Source organism: Oncorhynchus nerka, linkage group LG6 (genome assembly GCF_034236695.1).
Source record: "Oncorhynchus nerka isolate Pitt River linkage group LG6, Oner_Uvic_2.0, whole genome shotgun sequence".
Lineage (NCBI taxonomy): Eukaryota > Metazoa > Chordata > Actinopteri > Salmoniformes > Salmonidae > Oncorhynchus > Oncorhynchus nerka.
In genome coordinates, this window is record NC_088401.1 from 27,936,304 (window position 1) to 27,953,470 (window position 17,167).

The window sequence follows — 17,167 nt, forward strand, 5'->3', positions numbered from 1 at the left end:
ATCCTCTGTCTGGTCTGTCTTTAACCGGTTTGGTGGTAGTGATCACAAGGGGAAGGGGGTGGGTTTGGGCCTGTTTGTAACACACACACACACACACACCCTTTTATCCGTCTGTCAGAATGAGCAGCAGCTGGGTCTCCGAGAGCTCTGAAACAGGCAGACTTACTTCAGGACAAAGGGGCAGGCAGTAAGGTGGAGAGCAGCCAGTAACAAAGAAACAGAACACAAAGTGGTCGTTGTTGTCTTGATGAACTTCTTGCAGCAGGCTGTTGGCTCTGTGGTGCATGAAAGGTAGGGTACTAAGACATGGCATTAACGGAACAGAAACTGACAGAGCCTAATATAAATTGAAGAAGAATATTTTGTCCAGTCTGTGGCTGCAATGCAAAACAAGTCGGAGCCTAGGACTTTCTGTTATTTTTTTATAAAGACTTATGTGCGTGCAGTAGGCTGGGCTACTTTATTGAGCAGGAGCTAATGAGCATAACTCACACACATACAGCAAGGCCTGTGGGCTAATTGTGTTGGTTGAAAACATGTGCAGTAAATCTCCCCATCCGTTCTTTATGGGAGACTGCTGGCCTATTTGTGTACCTCTGGAGGGATAGCCCCTCCTCTTCAGAAGCTCTGTAGATAATAACTCAAGTTCATTGCAATAATCTTCTTGTCCCTGTTAATTTCACACACACACACTTTCACTAGGTTACTAACCAGGTGTAAACACTGCCCTTAGGCCTTGTTGTGAACATTATATGCAGCGTGTCTGTCAAGCTCTCCTTCACTTGTCAGTGACTCTCTAAACTGTATCCTAATCCCTAAAAAACAAAATCACAGTGACAACAACATTGCAGGCTGTGACTGTGGATATCTCTTTGGATTTGTCAATAATAGGTTATTTAACACAGTCACAGAACTGAGGCAGTATAGGCAATTAGTGCAAACATTGGCAGGAAGAAATACAAAGCTCTGGCTAAGAGTGAGTTAATGAGCCACGGAGAGACAAGATCTCAGATGAAATCTCATGTCAGTTAAAAGTGCAAATTAATGCACAGTTTCAGTACTTGGCATTGATTGCAGTTGATAAATGGTGCACAGGCATCATACAATCTCTTCCATGAATAAGCCTGTTATCAGTGTGCCTCCGGGCCCATATAAATCTAGATAGTTAGGCTTCATCACAACATAGCAGGACTTCACCATGCACTACCATGAATTCTAGGGAATCCAACAAGGTGGTCTCTGATTGTTTACAACTGTGTTAGCTAATGTAAAGAAGATGCTGTGTTTGGAATACCCTCCTGGTCTACCCCATAAGTGCTCTTCCATAAGCAACAAGTGATCAATGACTTCCTTCCAAGCAGGAACGGTCCCTGGGTGGGTATTTGTTGCTCATCAGTCAAATGCCCATTTGACTCGCACCCTCACTCAGGCATTACCCAATGCTCGACGTGTTGTGTAGCCTGGTAGGAGCAGCTCTCCAGTGCATTCTCTGCTACTAAAAAAAAAAAAACTGGCACGGGGAGCTAGTTAGCATGCCACCCGAGCTTGACGTACCTGACAGCCTTTCTTGTGGTGAAATCCGACCACCACGATATGCAACACGGGTCCCTTGAGTTCCTCTTTGCCATGCGACTCCATGGCCGCAGATATTTGGGCAGTTATGTGTTGTTTTTCACCTGAGATATCAATGTAAACAGGGTTGGAACGAGCGGTGCTGCTTCTGCTCCTCGAATCAACGTCCGCAGTCACGCAATCAACGCAATGGATTGTCTCTTCCTCTTCGTCTGTTCCAGTCATGTTGCAGTAGTAGCATGACGTCACTCAAATGTAGCGCCACCGCTTGGGTATTGATATCACCAGTCTTTTACATGATTTGGCCCACGGAATGCATCACGGTAACTTTTTTTCTGTTCTGTTTCTGTTAAATGATTATTTCCTTTAAATATTAATTGATCATAACACAAAAATAGCGTAGCGCTGGTGTAAAAATAGAAATGAGTGCAATTCTTCTTTAGATCTGTATTTGCGGATCGCAACCGACTGAAAGGTGCATACACCGCCACCTACTGTAGTGGAGTTCAAGGTCGGTCGGCCTCCGTACTAATCTATTTCTCTTATCTAGCCCTGTGTTTCCGCCTACTGTTCTGGAGTGTACATGCATTACACTGTGAAACAAAAAGGTTAAGAAAAGGGACGGGGGAAAGGGAAGAAACCTACACCCATTACGACCTTCCACTACTTGGCCCTATCTGATCCTACACCAGGATGGCAGCCTGTGAGGACAGGGCACTAATTAAACACACGTAACTCTTCTGCAGTAACATCTCGTACACCCAAGTACTTCTCTGCAGCTGCTACCACAACATTTATGTTCTGTGATTTACGTTCAATTTCTACAGTACAGTTGATAACCATGGCTATGAACGCTAAAGAAACCAACCTTACTGAAGCACATATTATTCCTATCACTCTCTTTTGGCCTTGGCCTACTCACAGGGATAGTTAGGATCCCTCGCCCTGGACCAATCTTCCTCTACTACACTCTTCACTACCTCAGCATATGACAACTTCTGTACCACTTTGATCCTGGCAACCTCAACCTGCCTTTCTCTCACCGGACACTTCTGATCTCGAGCACCATGGGCACCCCTACAGTTAACACACATTTTGTCCACCGATACTAGACATTCCTTTGTCTTATGCCCTTCTACGCACTTCTCACATTTGGAAATATCCCTCCTACACACTGCTGCAACATGGTCACTGGACTTTTGTCTGATGAAGACTCAGCAGGACACGACCGAGACTGCGTCGCACCAAACGACGGGTACCACCGTCTGTGTTCGACTGTTGTAGTCTGATGATTCCTATCGTCCATTTTTCAATCGATTACTTCAGTCTTTTTCAAACTAAACGTGGCGGCCACCCCAGCTACAAATCCATCACAGTTGCTCCCACTTGGTTTGTTTGATTTTGTTAATCATTTTAATGTCCAGCTAGCTTTACAGATACCAAGTACGTTGCTAACGCTTGAAGTCGTGTTGCGACAGTTACACTTTTGACAGATATGACATGCAGGAGTCATGTTAGCAGTATTGCTAAGGTATAGCACTGGTGAAGTTGGTTTGAGATTCGACGTTCAAACACCAATAGCTCGTTAACGATTTGAGCTACAGACCTCAGGGTCTTTATGAAAGAAAAAAATGTGTACAACATTTCACAGGTTTGAATTTTCCCCGATTCCGACCCAAGTTTAATAATCGCACAGCAACGGTGTAGGCAGCCTAGCGCATGGTCAACGCAACAAGTTAGGGACCATCAACGAAGTGCATGATCAAACTATTAAAATTTCAATAACTATTTGATCATATAGAAACTTCAAGCCAACGTTAAAACTGTTCAGAAGGACACATGCTGCACATATTTTGTTTGCCTCAATGTTAAAAAATGTTATCACAATTTCTACATGTTAGATGTAACGATTTTTGTTCTGTGGTAAGCATGGTCGTTCCATCAATTCAGTGCCTTTTGAGAAGCGTAATTTGGTTTTTAAAAATATGAAAAAGATTTCACCTCTTAACATTGTCATAAAGAGCATATGTTCAACTTCACAAACAAGTTCACCCATCTCAAGAGATTAAATAAAAAAGGACTATATTAATGCTGCAATATGTAACTTTTTGGGTGACCCTACTAAATTCACATAGAAATGGGTTATAGATCTGTCATCCTCATTGAAAGCAAGTCTAAGAAGCCGTAGATCTGGTCTCTGTGTTATTTCTATGCTTCCTGTTCGTTATTGTGTCTTTTGGTTGTGTACACCAGCTTCAAACAGATGAAAATAAAAATGTTGGTTATGGAAAAGATATTTGACGATGGTACAATAATTCTCTACACCATGCTTGCTTGTTTTGTCACAAACTGAAATTAGGTGAACTATTTGAATTTTAGCAACCAGGAAATGGAGCAATTTCTGCATAGTGCACCTTTAACTGCCAAATAAAGCAAAAACTTTTTTTTTTTGTTACATTTACATTTACATTTAAGTCATTTAGCAGACGCTCTTATCCAGAGCGACTTACAAATTGGTGCTTTCACCTTATGACATCCAGTGGAACAGCCACTTTACAATAGTGCATCTAGGTCTTTTAAGGGGGGGGAGGGGAGAAGGATTACTTTATCCTATCCTAGGTATTCCTTAAAGAGGTGGGGTTTCAGGTGTCTCCGGAAGGTGGTGATTGACTCCGCTGTCCTGGCGTCGTGAGGGAGTTTGTTCCACCATTGGGGGGCCAGAGCAGCGAACAGTTTTGACTGGGCTGAGCGGGAACTGTACTTCCTCAGTGGTAGGGAGGCAAGCAGGCCAGAGGTGGATGAACGCAGTGCCCTTGTTTGGGTGTAGGGCCTGATCAGAGCCTGGAGGTAGTGAGGTGCCGTTCCCCTCACAGCTCCGTAGGCAAGCACCATGGTCTTGTAGCGGATGCGAGCTTCAACTGGAAGCCAGTGGAGAGAGCGGAGGAGCGGGGTGACGTGAGAGAACTTGGGAAGGTTGAACACCAGACGGGCTGCGGCGTTCTGGATGAGTTGTAGGGGTTTAATGGCACAGGCAGGGAGCCCAGCCAACAGCGAGTTGCAGTAATCCAGACGGGAGATGACAAGTGCCTGGATTAGGACCTGCGCCGCTTCCTGTGTGAGGCAGGGTCGTACTCTGCGGATGTTGTAGAGCATGAACCTACAGGAACGGGCCACCGCCTTGATGTTATTTGAGAACGACAGGGTGTTGTCCAGGATCACGCCAAGGTTCTTAGCGCTCTGGGACGAGGACACAATGGAGTTGTCAACCGTGATGGCGAGATCATGGAACGGGCAGTCCTTCCCCGGGAGGAAGAGCAGCTCCGTCTTGCCGAGGTTCAGCTTGAGGTGATGATCCGTCATCCACACTGATATGTCTGCCAGACATGCAGAGATGCGATTCGCCACCTGGTCGTCAGAAGGGGGAAAGGAGAAGATTAATTGTTGTTACCTTTGTTTAACTAGGCAAGTCAGTTAAGAATAAATTCTTATTTACAATGACGGCCTAGGAACAGTGGGTTAACTGCCTTGTTCAGGAGCAGAACAATAGGTTTTTAACTTGTCAGCTCAGGGATTCAATCTAGCAACCTTTCGGTTACTGGCCCAATGCTCTAACCACTAGGCTACCTGGGGTTGACAAGTTCATCTTAAAAATCGCTAGATGGCGCTATTATTCCATACATCATTTGCAACATGACGTCATACATGAATCTGCACTGCCGACCGGTTCGTACATAAATCACCCCCCATTCAGGCTGCAAAGGTGTCGGTTCCCTCTTTTAACTTGATTTAAAGACCAAACAAAACTGAAAGATATGCTTACTGTCTTAATAAAACACAATTTTCCACCACTGTGCTAGAGTGACTAATGCTACTTCCCGATGTTGAATACCGCAAGGGGTAAACAAAAGACTGCAACTGAATTGGCTGAACTTGGTATGCAACATTCGTAAATTGTCAGAAAATCCGAAAATGGTGGTGAAAAATTATGTTTCATTAAGACGGTAGGCATATTTCCCTCTTTTTTTTAAATTGGCGGAATATTAAATCACGTAGCGTCGGTCCAGGCTACCATAAATCCCCTTTTATTTTTTTTATTTAACCTTTATTTAACCAGGTAGGCCAGTTGAGAACAAGTTTTAATTTACAACTGCGACCTGGCCAAGATAAAACAAAGCAGTGCGATAAAAACAACAACACAGAGTTACACATAAACAAATGTACAGTCAATAACACAATAGAAAAAACATCTAGAGTAGTGATGCTGGACGGGCAGGCAGGTGCGGGCAATGATCGGTTGAAGAGCATGCATTTAGTTTTACTTGCATTCAAGAGCAGTTGGAGGCCACGGAAGGAGAGTTGTAATGGCATTGAAGCTGGAAGTTAGTTAACACAGTGTCCAAAGAAGGGCCAGAAGTTTACAGAATGGTGTCGTCTGTGTAGAGGTGGATCAGAGAATCACCAGCAGCAAGAGCGACATCTTTGATGTATACAGAGAAGAGAGTTAGCCCGAGAATTGAACCCTGTGGCACCCCCATAGAGACTGCCAGAGGTCCGGACAACAGGCCCTTTGATTTGACACACTGAACTCTATCAGAGAAGTAGTTGGTGAACCAGGCGAGGAAGTAATTTGAGAAACCAAGGCTGTTGAGTCTGCCAATAAGAATGTGGAGAACCACATGAGCCGAAAGCCTTGGCCAGGTCGATGAAGACGGCTGCACAGTAATGTATCTTATCGATGGCGGTTATGATATCGTTTAGGACCTTGAGCGTGGCTGAGGTGCACTCATGACCAGCTCTGAAACCAGATTGCATAGCGGAGAAGGCACAGTGGGATTCGAAATGGTCGGTAATCTGTTGATTTGGCTTTCGAAGACCTTAGAAAGGCAGGGTAGGATAGATATAGGTCATGCAAGTAATCATGTGATTTCAACATCTCCTCTTTGTGTTCTCTTCCAGAGCTCGTGGACAAATGTATAGGTTCCCGAATCCATATAGTTATGAAAAACGACAAAGAAATTGTCGGCACCCTATTGGGTTTCGATGATTTTGTCAGTATCCTTTCTGGAAATGTCCTACATAACGTCTCATTATTTGTCGTTCATTTTAATGAAGGTTTTGCACTTTAGCAGTAGTTTTGCAATCTATTCAATTCAAACATTGTTACTGTAGTCATTTATGCTATACAAAAATATAAATGCAACATGCAATCATTTAATTGATTTTACTGAGTTACAGTTCATATGAGGAAATCAGTCAATTGAAATAAATTAATTAGGCCCTAATCTATGGATTAAACATGACTGGGAATACATATATGGTATATGTCACTAACAGATGCATAAAATATGGGCCTTAGGATCTCGTCACAGTATTTTTGTGTATTCAAATTGCCATTGATAAAACGCAATTGTGTTCGTTGTCCGTAGCTTATGCCTGCTCATACCATAACCCCACCATGGGGCACTCTGTTCACAACGTTGACATCAGAAAACCGCTCACCCACACAACGCCATCTGTGGATGTGAGGTTGGTTGGGCGTACTGCCAAATTCTCTAAAACAATGTTGGAGGCAGCTTATGTTAGAGAAATTAACATTAAATTATCTTGCAAACAGCTCTGGTGGACATTCCTGCAGTTAGCTGTGGCATGGTGTTGTGTGACAAAACTGCACATTTTAGTGACCTTTTATTGTCCCCAGCACAAGGTGCACCTGTGTACCGATCATGCTGTCAGCTTCTTGATATGTCACACCTGTCAGGTGGATGGATTATCTTGGCAAAGGAGAAATGCTCAATAACAGGGATGTAAACACATTTGTGCACAACATTTTTGAGAAATAAGCTTTGTGTGCATATAGATAATTTCTCATATCACTTTTTTCAGCCCATGTACCATGGGACGAACGATTTACATGCTGCGTTTATATTTCTGTTCAGTGTATATTGTCAGTAAATATACAGTTGATCCTTCACCCACCTCTTCAGACATGGTTTTGGAGGACGTGACAGAATTGTAAGTACTTTCGCCCATTAAATCCTTTCAGATCTGATGATTCTGGACATGTTTTATCCTTCTCCTTAATGACTGTGTATTTTAGTGAAATCACACCGGAGGGAAGAAGGATAACTAAACTGGACCAGATCCTACAACATCACCATGGTAGGTGTAATGAGGTCATGCTGCTTGCTTAATAACCCTTTAAGCCTATTCTCAGCCGGCTGGTAGAGCATGTTTTGACAATGGATTTATAAGTGGATATGAAAACAACCTACACTTTAACTTAATTGGTCAACTCCCCCAGCACCACTTTACATTATTTTGTATATTTTTGGGTTCCTGCGGTTCAGTGTTGTGGCACTCTAACTTTGCCCACTTAGAGGGCTATAAGAAAACTCAGTCACTAAAGATATGGGATAAAAGGCAGGAATTCAGTTGGTGAGGGATTAATATTGCACCATTCCCGTTAGTAGAGACCTTGAAGAGTAGGAATATGAAAATAAATCGTTTAACTGCTATTTTTAGGTTTTTTACATTTTATGTCAGTAAAAGTATGGTGGACTAAGAATAGGGTACATACATTTAAAAAAAAAATTTAAATACCTATTTTGGTTCAAATATAAATTGTTGACAAAACTATATTAGGCAACATCAATTCATAAAAGCACATTTCATGGCCAATAAGGTAAATTAATCAATATTCACATTTAAGGTCGACCTATAAAACAACTACTACAGTAATAAGAAGAACTGCACATTGTTAAGTATCTCAAAATGTAGTCTGAAGATGTGGAAGAACCCTGGCTCATTTGAAATCAACTATTTTGAGGGACATTCCACAAAACACCACCTGAAAATGCATTAATTTCTATGTAATTGAATATTCATGTTTCGACATACACAATTACCATAATGTGACCTTAATATACAATGCTTAGCTAATACTTACCTATAAAAGCAGACCTATTGTCATTTTTGTAATATTGTTGAAATTACTAAAAATGCTATGCAAATTGCCATTTGAGTATGGCATTGCTGGTATGACTGCCTTCTCAACCACCTGGTAGAGAGCGCTGTTGATTTCAAAATTAACATCAAGTTGAAAAAAAATACTATTGGAAGTTAATTTGTTAGTAATAGGAATTTAAGGTGAAATAATTGTTTCAACATGTTTTTCAATTAAATACAGTTATGCTTCACGAGCCCAAACACCGGTATTCAATCTTGTCTTTGCAAACACACGTGACTGCCCTCTTGAAATGCCATGGCGCAGGTAGTGGTATTTCAAGCTGAACTTATCAAACACTTGCTGCATGATATATTGTCACTACTTCTTCTGTTCTAGCTCATACCTGGAGGCGAAGGGCCTGAAGTATGAAAAAAGAAGCAGAGTTTTTATCTGAAACATTTTATGTTCTTGTGGATGTATACTTGCCTTCCCATCAGTACTTACTTTAGCCAGTTTGTGATAATGTTATATTTTGGGTTCTTTCAGTTTTGAGAAGATTTTTGTAACAAGTGTTTTCCCTAATGAAGCCTTGATAATGTGTGTACAGCGCAACAGGTGGTTTGACCTTTGACATGTAAACCATTTCTACCATGTAGTGGAACTACACATTTTTTCTTATAAATAAATAACAGAATAAGTGTCATTGGAAATAAACAACCCCCAGTGTGTTCATTTGTAGCTTCTAAAAGGACAAGACAGACCAACACGAATGTCAGCCATGCCCAGCGGGCGGGTGTCCTCTCACCTTGACCACAGAACGTCGGCCGTCATTTTCTGTTAATTTCCCAATTATTTTACTTGTTAAAAATCGCCACAGTTCAACTGCGGGGACGACATTCATTATGGTGCGTCTTCCCTAGAAGTCCACTGGAAGTTTTCAAAATGAGTCTCTAGGTTCAGTGTTAAACATTAAAGATGCGTTTATTAGCATTAATAAAAGAAACTGAAAAATCTGGACAAAGCCAAGCAGCTTTGTTGCAGATGTACAAACAGGACTGATTGGTATAGTAGGACACCAAAGGATGGAAATTAAACAAGTCTGCTAGCCTGAGGCTAGTAGAAAATGTGCCAAACTAGGCCGCTAGCTAAATTCTCTCATTTCAAATATCACATGGCATAGAACAATATCACCCGGGTTATTTCAAACTGTGGTCTAATAGCCTGGCTGGCCAGTCCCAACAATCCTTATAATCCATCTCTTAGTATACCCCTGAAAATGTCACATTGTTGAGCCTGACTATTCTTTCATTCCTCCCCTTCATGCATATCTCAGTACATTGAGGGCTTTTCTTCTCCTTTCGGATTAGTGACTTTTTCCAGGTTCTTGCTGATGATGTCATACAGTTCCGCCTGTAGCACACAAACACAGATAGAAACATTGAAGTAAGTGCTCTTGCATCTTTTACAGTACACTGGAGCTTATCTTTGGGGTTGGAGGTTCATAGCTGGACCTAAAACAAACCAAGTTGTGGGACGTAGTTTCATCTTGACATTAGTTCACTTTAGAGGTCTAAAAACATCCGACAAACATTAATTAATCCCTTTGACCCATTCCTCTTATAGATTAATGATGTTATTAATAATAATAGACAGACTAGTGTTAGTAGTAGCAGTATATACACTACTATAGTCGTGTATGTGGTAGTAGCATCTTGGCGCTGTCCCAAATGAGACCCTATTCCCTATTTAGTACACCCCATAAGGGGCACTATATAGGGAACAGGGTCACTCACATAGAAGCCACGGATGTCCAGAAGGATGACTCTGATGTCAGAGTAAACAGCCTCATCCTTCTCATGGACCAGAGAGCGGTAGTCCATCTGATAACAGGAAGAAGGAGAAGAAATATGGGGATGAGTAAGAGAAGGGCATGTGTCAGACAATGGGTCAGTTGAATACAAAATTGGGTAGTGTCTACAAATGCCAATTCTCACCACATGAGTTAACTTGGAGGCTTTAGCCACTGCATCACCCCTCTCTGAAAAGTACCTGAAGGACCAAAAGTTATTGTGAAATGTATATCTATTTTGTCAAAGGTTGTCGTCAAATTTAGGATCAATGTATGATAACCTCAACTGCTCTAAGTTACTTGAATGTATGAAAAGCTATCATACTTGTTAATGTTGGTGTGGAAGCCGTCCACTTTGGTCTTCACTGCAGCTATTCTTTCCAAGATTTTCTCCTGGAAGTAACACATGGAAATCGATTTTAATGAAACATCAGGAGAATACAATTCCATCTGTACCAGTTTAATGTTTTTCATGAACGACCACTTGACCTTAAACATACGTGTGTTGACCATTTACCTGGATTGCAACGCCAAAGTCATTCCCATCCTCTATTTTGGGGATGAGATGCTGAATCCAGCAGGACACCTAAGAAGATAAACATCAATGACTGCTACAGTAAATTTAAACCTTCACCAACCTATATCAGAGAGTTGCATCTCATTTGACCACAAGAGGTCACTGTTGCTTTATTTTTCATATTCTTACTGTAATGGCCTCAGTGCTAGGACATCTGTCTAATTCTTACTGTAATGGCGGTCTTCCGCAGTGCTAGGATCTCTGTATGATTCTCACTGTAATGGTCTCCCTCAGTGGTAGGATCTCTATAGTTCTTACTGTAATGATTGTCTCCCTCAGTGCTAGGATCTCTGGTTTGACTCTGTCAAGCAGCTTCACAATCTTCTCATTCCCTTTGATGAAGCCACATTTTGGAGCTGAAAGAGACCAAGGAAAAACAACACCAACTGGTAAATTGCCACCACCTGCATCCATATAAAATACATTTATGGAAAATAATAAAATACCCACTACTTGGAATTATTTTAGAAGCCTATTTTAAAAATAACTGGTCTTGAGCTAAGGAATGGCAACTACCACTCCTGAATGAAGGCAATGACTTGAACCACTGTCTCTTACCCTTCTTCTTCTTCTTCTCATCATCATCGTTCTTGTCAGTCTCCATTTCCTGGAGGGAGAATAAATTAGTCAATCTGTAGCCTACCATGTGAAATATATAGTGCATTCAGAAAGTATTCAGACCCCTTCACTTTCTCCACATTTTGTTACATTACAGCCTTATTCTAAAACATATTAAATCAAATCATTAGTTTACACACAATACCCCATAATGACAAAACAAAAACAGGTTTAGATATTGGCAAATGTACAAAAAAAAATAGAAAACGGTACCTTATTTACACAAGTATTCAGCACATATTGCACTTTTACTTTCTTCTCCAACACTTTGTTTTTGCATCATTTAAACCAAATTGAACATGTTCCATTATTTATTTGAGACTAAATTGATTTTATTGATTTATTAAGTAAAAATGTGTGTTCTCAATCAGCATTGTTGTAATTGTCATTATTACAAATATATATAAAAATTGTCCGATTAATCGGCATAGGCTTTTTTTGGTCCTCCAATAAATCGAAAAAGAAAAATCATAATCGGTCGACCTCTAATCCAGAGCATCCCAAACAGGTTCAATGGGTGACATGTCTGAGTATGCAGGCCATGGAAGAACTGGGACATTTTCAGCTTCCAGGAATTGTGTACAGATCCTTGCGACATGGGGCTGTGCATTACCATGCTGAAACATGAGGCGATGGCGATGGATGAATGGCACGACAATGGGCCTCAGGCCCTTGTCACAGTATCTCTGTGCATTCAAATTGCCATCGATAAAATGCAATTGTGTTCGTAGCTTATGCCTACCAATACCATAACCCCACCATGGGGCACTCTGTTCACAACATTGACATCAGCAAACCCCTCCCCCACACAACATCATATACGTGGTCTGTGGTTGTGAGGCCGGTTGAGCATACTGCCAAATTCTCTAAAACAATGTTGAATTATGGTAGAGAAATTAACAGTATATTCTCTGGCAACAGCTCTAGTGGACATTACTGCAGTCAACATGTAATTTGCACACTAACTTGAAACATCTGTGGCATTGTGTTGTGTGACAAAACTGCACATTTTAGAGTGGCCTTGTATTGTCCCCAGCACAAGGTGCACCTGTGTAATGATCGTGCTGTTTAATCAGCTTCTTGATATGCCACACATGTCAGGTAGATGGATTATCTTGACAAAGGAGAAATGCTCACTAACAGGGATGGGGGGAAAAATATATTTTAAAAAAGTGCACAATTTGACAAGCTTTTCATAAACATGGAACATTTCTGGGATCTTTATTGTATATCTTTATGTGACCAACACGTGTTGCGTTTATATTTTTGTTCAGTGTATATGGTATGTGTCCCAAATAGCCCCCAGTTGCCTATATAGTGTGCTACTTTTGAACAGAGCCCTGTGGGTAGCCCAATGGGCCCTAGTCAAAAGAAGTTCACTAAATAGTAAATAGGGTGCCATTTGGGAACAGACTTTGTATTTGGTTAGAAGAGCATAATAGCCAGTCACCTCATCCTCTGGAGTAGGAGGGTCTGGTATAGGGATGTCTAGAGGAGCATGGAGAGTGGACAGGTCTGTGATGCTGAGATCCTCCTCCTGGGAGAGAAATGGAAAGGAGAGTGGGATGGAGGAAGAGCGGGAGGGATAAAGGAGAAGAGGAGTGGGAGGGAAGTGGAGAGATAGATGAGAGGAAAGTAGGAAGAGCCGGTTGGACAAGATATGGATGAAAAGGTTGGTTCATTTCACAATGTGGGAACAGACAGTGATACATGGGATGTGAACTAACCAATGAGGCCTACCTTCAGCAGGTTGTCCAGTTGGGTGATCTTCAATGGGATGTAGTTTGAAAACAGATCCTCTGCCTAAAAAAAAAACAGAAATAGGTAAGAACTAACTACACCATTATGCCACAATGGCATGCCCCTTTCTACTTCAAATGGTAATGCAATTGCACCAGCAGACATCTGTTAACACAATAAGGCAAACACATACTAACCTGTTGATACAGAGACTGGCGGAAGTTATCCACCTAAGGCGAAGGGAGGAAAAGAAGATACTGTGGCTGCGTTTCAAACTCATAAAATACACCCTCTTCCACATACCCTCGCCTTATTCCCTTGGGGGAATGCCCGCAGCAATATTTGTCGTTGGTCCAAATTATTAGCCAAGCAAGGGTAGTTTGCAACCTAAGCCCCACAGCCCTCGTTTTTTTAATGGAGTTTGCAGTGTACAATTATGAAACGCCCCATAATTCAATTTGCGACGATTGTACATCTGCTAAGAAGAGTCCGCCAAAACTTAAAACCTCAATGGCAATATAGAGTCAACATACAAGTGTAAGTAAAAACAAATGTAAATAAGTTATTTTTAAATAGTGCTACTAATACAAAGCACGTCTTATAAAAGTAATGATGTTTTTGTTTGGTTGTCTTTTGGAAATAAAAAAATTATTTCTTCAGAAGTTCCAGCTAGGCATTACTTATATAGTTAATAAGTAGACATGCAATCATAATTGACCGTAGCGCATATAATGCACACACAAGCTACCGGTGGCTGAAAACACAATCATCTCGGATGAACGAGTGACGAATTTCCGGCAACGGCGGTCCATTTAAAAATCATTCCTTCCTACCTTGCCCTCGAAGTGTATACTCGTCAGACGTCATAACACGTCATCAGAAGTGTCTACTTTGAGGTCTGAGGGTGTGTCTTAAGTGTTTGGAAAGCAGCCTTTGTCTATGTGGTGCATAATGTGGAAATAGGTGCACTAAACTCATACTATAAAATAACTTAAACTCACAAGAACATTAGGATCAGTGTGTCATAATTGTGTAATATATTGTAAACTACGTTTACACACCTAAACCCAGTTGGTGTTAGTCGCGCTGCAAAAAAGACAGCCCAATCAAGTAAACCAATGAAACCGTTCTTACCCGTTTTGTTTTGCTTTCGCTTTTGCATGAGTAATGGCTGTCTGGCAGAGTGACTAGGGAATTTTCCAACTAACAACGGCTGAACGTAACAGAACAAAATGTAACAAGTTATTTGTTTCTCAGGCCATATCGCAAGAAAAAAAGTTTAGTTATAACATATATGTAGGTATTCTTATGCAACCATTCGCGCACAGTTAAATGGTAACATTATGTAAGAAAAAACATTTAGCCCAATTAACGCTAGCAAGGTTTATTGGTCCATTGACGTGATTTAGGCTACATATAGCTTCGATGCAACCAAGATAGTTGCACCGAAGCTAAACTAATGTAGCTAACGTTAGCTAGCTACATCGTGGAGATGCCAAAACAACGGCTAAATTAACGCTTAACACGTAATAACAACATATGCATTAGTTAGTGCTTACCTTCACTGCGTTTACAGCTTTTATTTTCAGTACAGATGATCTCGACATTTTCAGAACGGTTTAGTGAAAATATGATCAAGTAAAAGGCCCGTCGTTGTAAATCTATTTCCTCAAAGAAGCCTACTTTCGTTTTCATAGGATTACATTCGAAAACCACCTGATCAAGCCACACCCACTGAATTAATTCTTCAACAAAATATATAGTCGCTTGATATTTAGCACATTTGTTTGCTATTGAATTAAATGGCCATTTCAGATACAGTTGCTTGCTCACAAACTCATTATTGGAGACGACCAAGACCAAAACTCCCCATACAAAACATATTTACTGGGGACATTTTAATTGTGGGAACCCACAACAATTGTGTATATAACACATTTGTTGGCATTGGCATAATTATATTACATTTACATGGGAGTTGGCTTTGATTAAAGTTTCATCACAAACGCATTGATGATCATTGACCAATAGAGGGCGGCACACATCAAGGTTTATATTTCCCCGTGATGGATGTCTTCACTTTACTGTTGGACTACCCTTCACTGCATACCTGCATAGCAGCTTATCCGTGTGTACGTGTTATATGCATACAAATATAGCCTATGACAATGGCATACACATACCATTGCTTGTCAAACTTGGTATTTAGTATTTTATTAGGATCCAAATAGGAAAGCTAGACTAACCAGGAGGACATGTCTAAAAAGCTTTCCTCACTATATTTATAATCATGTCTTCATTTGGAGGTATTCTACCTGCATATACTCTCATCTAAATAGTCAGACATTCTGAATCAATTTTCTACTCACCCAATGAGTAGGCCTAATTAATGTTCAGATCAAGACCCTGGGACTTAACACCTCCCTCTGCAACTGGATCCTGGACTTCCTGACGGGCCGCCCACCAGGTGGTAAGGGTAGGTAACAACACATCAGCCATGCTGATCTTTAACATGGTGGACCCTCAGGGGTGCGTGCTCCTCAACGTGACCAAGACAAAGGAGATGATTGTGGACTACAGGAAAATTAGGACCGAGCACACCTCCATTCTCACCAACGGGCCTGTAGTGGAGCAGGTTGAGAGCTTCAAGCTCCTTGGTGTCCACATCACCAACAAACTAACATGGTCCAAGCACACCAAGACAGTCGTGAACAGGGCACGACAAAACCACTTCCCCATCAGGAGACTGAAAAGCATTGTTGGTTAAAGGCTTGTGAGTAAGCAATTCACTGTAAGGTTGTGACAAATAAAATTGGGACAAATAAAATTGGATTTGATAAAAATTTACTAGGACTCTGGCCAAAAGTAGTGCACTATAAAAGGAATATGGTGCTATTTGGGGGGAAAAACACAGTGTAAAATGGATCTAATTGAATTATCACATTACATCTTTGATTGCGGTTAATCCTTATTAAACCATTAGCTTGGGTTGTGAAAATGACTCCCTCAAAATCCTCTTTAAAAGGATTAGTCCTTCAACACACCCAGTGAACTAAAACAGGTAAATGTGGGCGTTAATGATTCCACTTAAACAGGTGCCCAAGGGCTCTCTCCATCTGATTAGTAATGTACACAATACCAAGGTTCTGGTACAGTGCTCTTCAAGTTACTGTTCTGGCCAGACTGGTGCAACATCAAATACTCCTACTCTAAAGAACTTGACACATACGGCCCCTGGTCTCTCCACTGTTGTGGCCTACTGTAATGACCAGACAATATGTGTTATATGAGGTGAATGAATGCAATAGCTGCAGGATAATTATGCAATAAGCCATGAGGGGGGTGTGGTATATGGCCAATATACCACGTCTAAGGGCTGTTCTTACACACAACGCAATGCGGAGTGCCTGGATACTGCCCTTAGATGTGGTATATTGGCCATATACCACAAACCCCAGAGGTGCCTTTTTTTTGCTATTAGAAACTGGTTACCAACTTAATTAAATGTTTTGTAATATCCGTGGTATAGCATTCAGGGTTGGAACCACACAGTTTATAATGGCATTAGACTCTGTCCAGTAGTCCACTGACTGACAATACCATTTCCACTTGTCAGGGCACAGCTGGAGAAGGTTGTGGGGGGAAAATCCTTGAAACAAGTGGAGAAAACGGCACAGAACCGATCCTGATGAAGGATATTTGTGAATGACCTATGCTCCCCAAAGACCAAAAAAGTTTAAGGGAGAGAAATCACACAAGATACTTATTTCCCTCATTAAAATGCATATCAATTTATAACATTTTTGACATGCGTTTTTCTGGATTTTTGTTGTTATTCTGTCTCTCACGGTTCAAATAAACCTAC

General features: G+C 41.1%; 2 protein-coding genes across 2 annotated transcripts in view; both read right to left on the reverse strand.

Annotated features, from left to right (window-relative positions):
- The window catches only part of LOC115130277 (AVL9 homolog (S. cerevisiase)), a 36,407-nt gene extending 33,573 nt beyond the window's left edge, over window positions 1–2,834 (reverse strand). The window contains exon 1 of the mRNA XM_029661246.2: window positions 1,555–2,834. Coding sequence (XP_029517106.1) covers window positions 1,555–1,797 — 243 coding nt within the window. The 5' untranslated portion in view covers window positions 1,798–2,834. The remainder of the gene's footprint in view (window positions 1–1,554) is intronic.
- A 6,646-nt stretch (window positions 2,835–9,480) lies between these two features.
- Window positions 9,481–14,989, reverse strand: LOC115130279 (proteasome activator complex subunit 2-like). The gene is made up of 11 exons (XM_029661249.2): window positions 14,862–14,989; window positions 13,500–13,532; window positions 13,303–13,365; window positions 13,013–13,099; window positions 11,503–11,551; window positions 11,203–11,300; window positions 10,885–10,953; window positions 10,693–10,760; window positions 10,513–10,567; window positions 10,312–10,398; window positions 9,481–9,928 (listed from the first exon to the last, which is right to left on the reverse strand). The coding sequence occupies exons 1-11, from the start codon at window positions 14,907–14,909 to the stop codon at window positions 9,848–9,850; spliced, it is 738 nt and encodes a 245-aa protein (XP_029517109.1). The 5' UTR covers window positions 14,910–14,989; the 3' UTR covers window positions 9,481–9,847.
- Window positions 14,990–17,167: the final 2,178 nt, after the last annotated feature.

Excerpts from the sequence above, each read along its gene's own strand:
- LOC115130279 (XM_029661249.2), bottom strand. The coding sequence starts at position 14,909 with ATGTCGAGATCATCTGTACTGAAAATAAAAGCTGTAAACGCAGTGAAG. Across the intron at positions 11,301-11,502 it reads TGAGAAGAAGAAGAAGAAGG|CTCCAAAATGTGGCTTCATC; the intron begins GTAAGAGACAGT and ends GGTCTCTTTCAG. Across the intron at positions 9,929-10,311 it reads TGGACATCCGTGGCTTCTAT|GCGGAACTGTATGACATCAT; the intron begins GTGAGTGACCCT and ends TGTGTGCTACAG.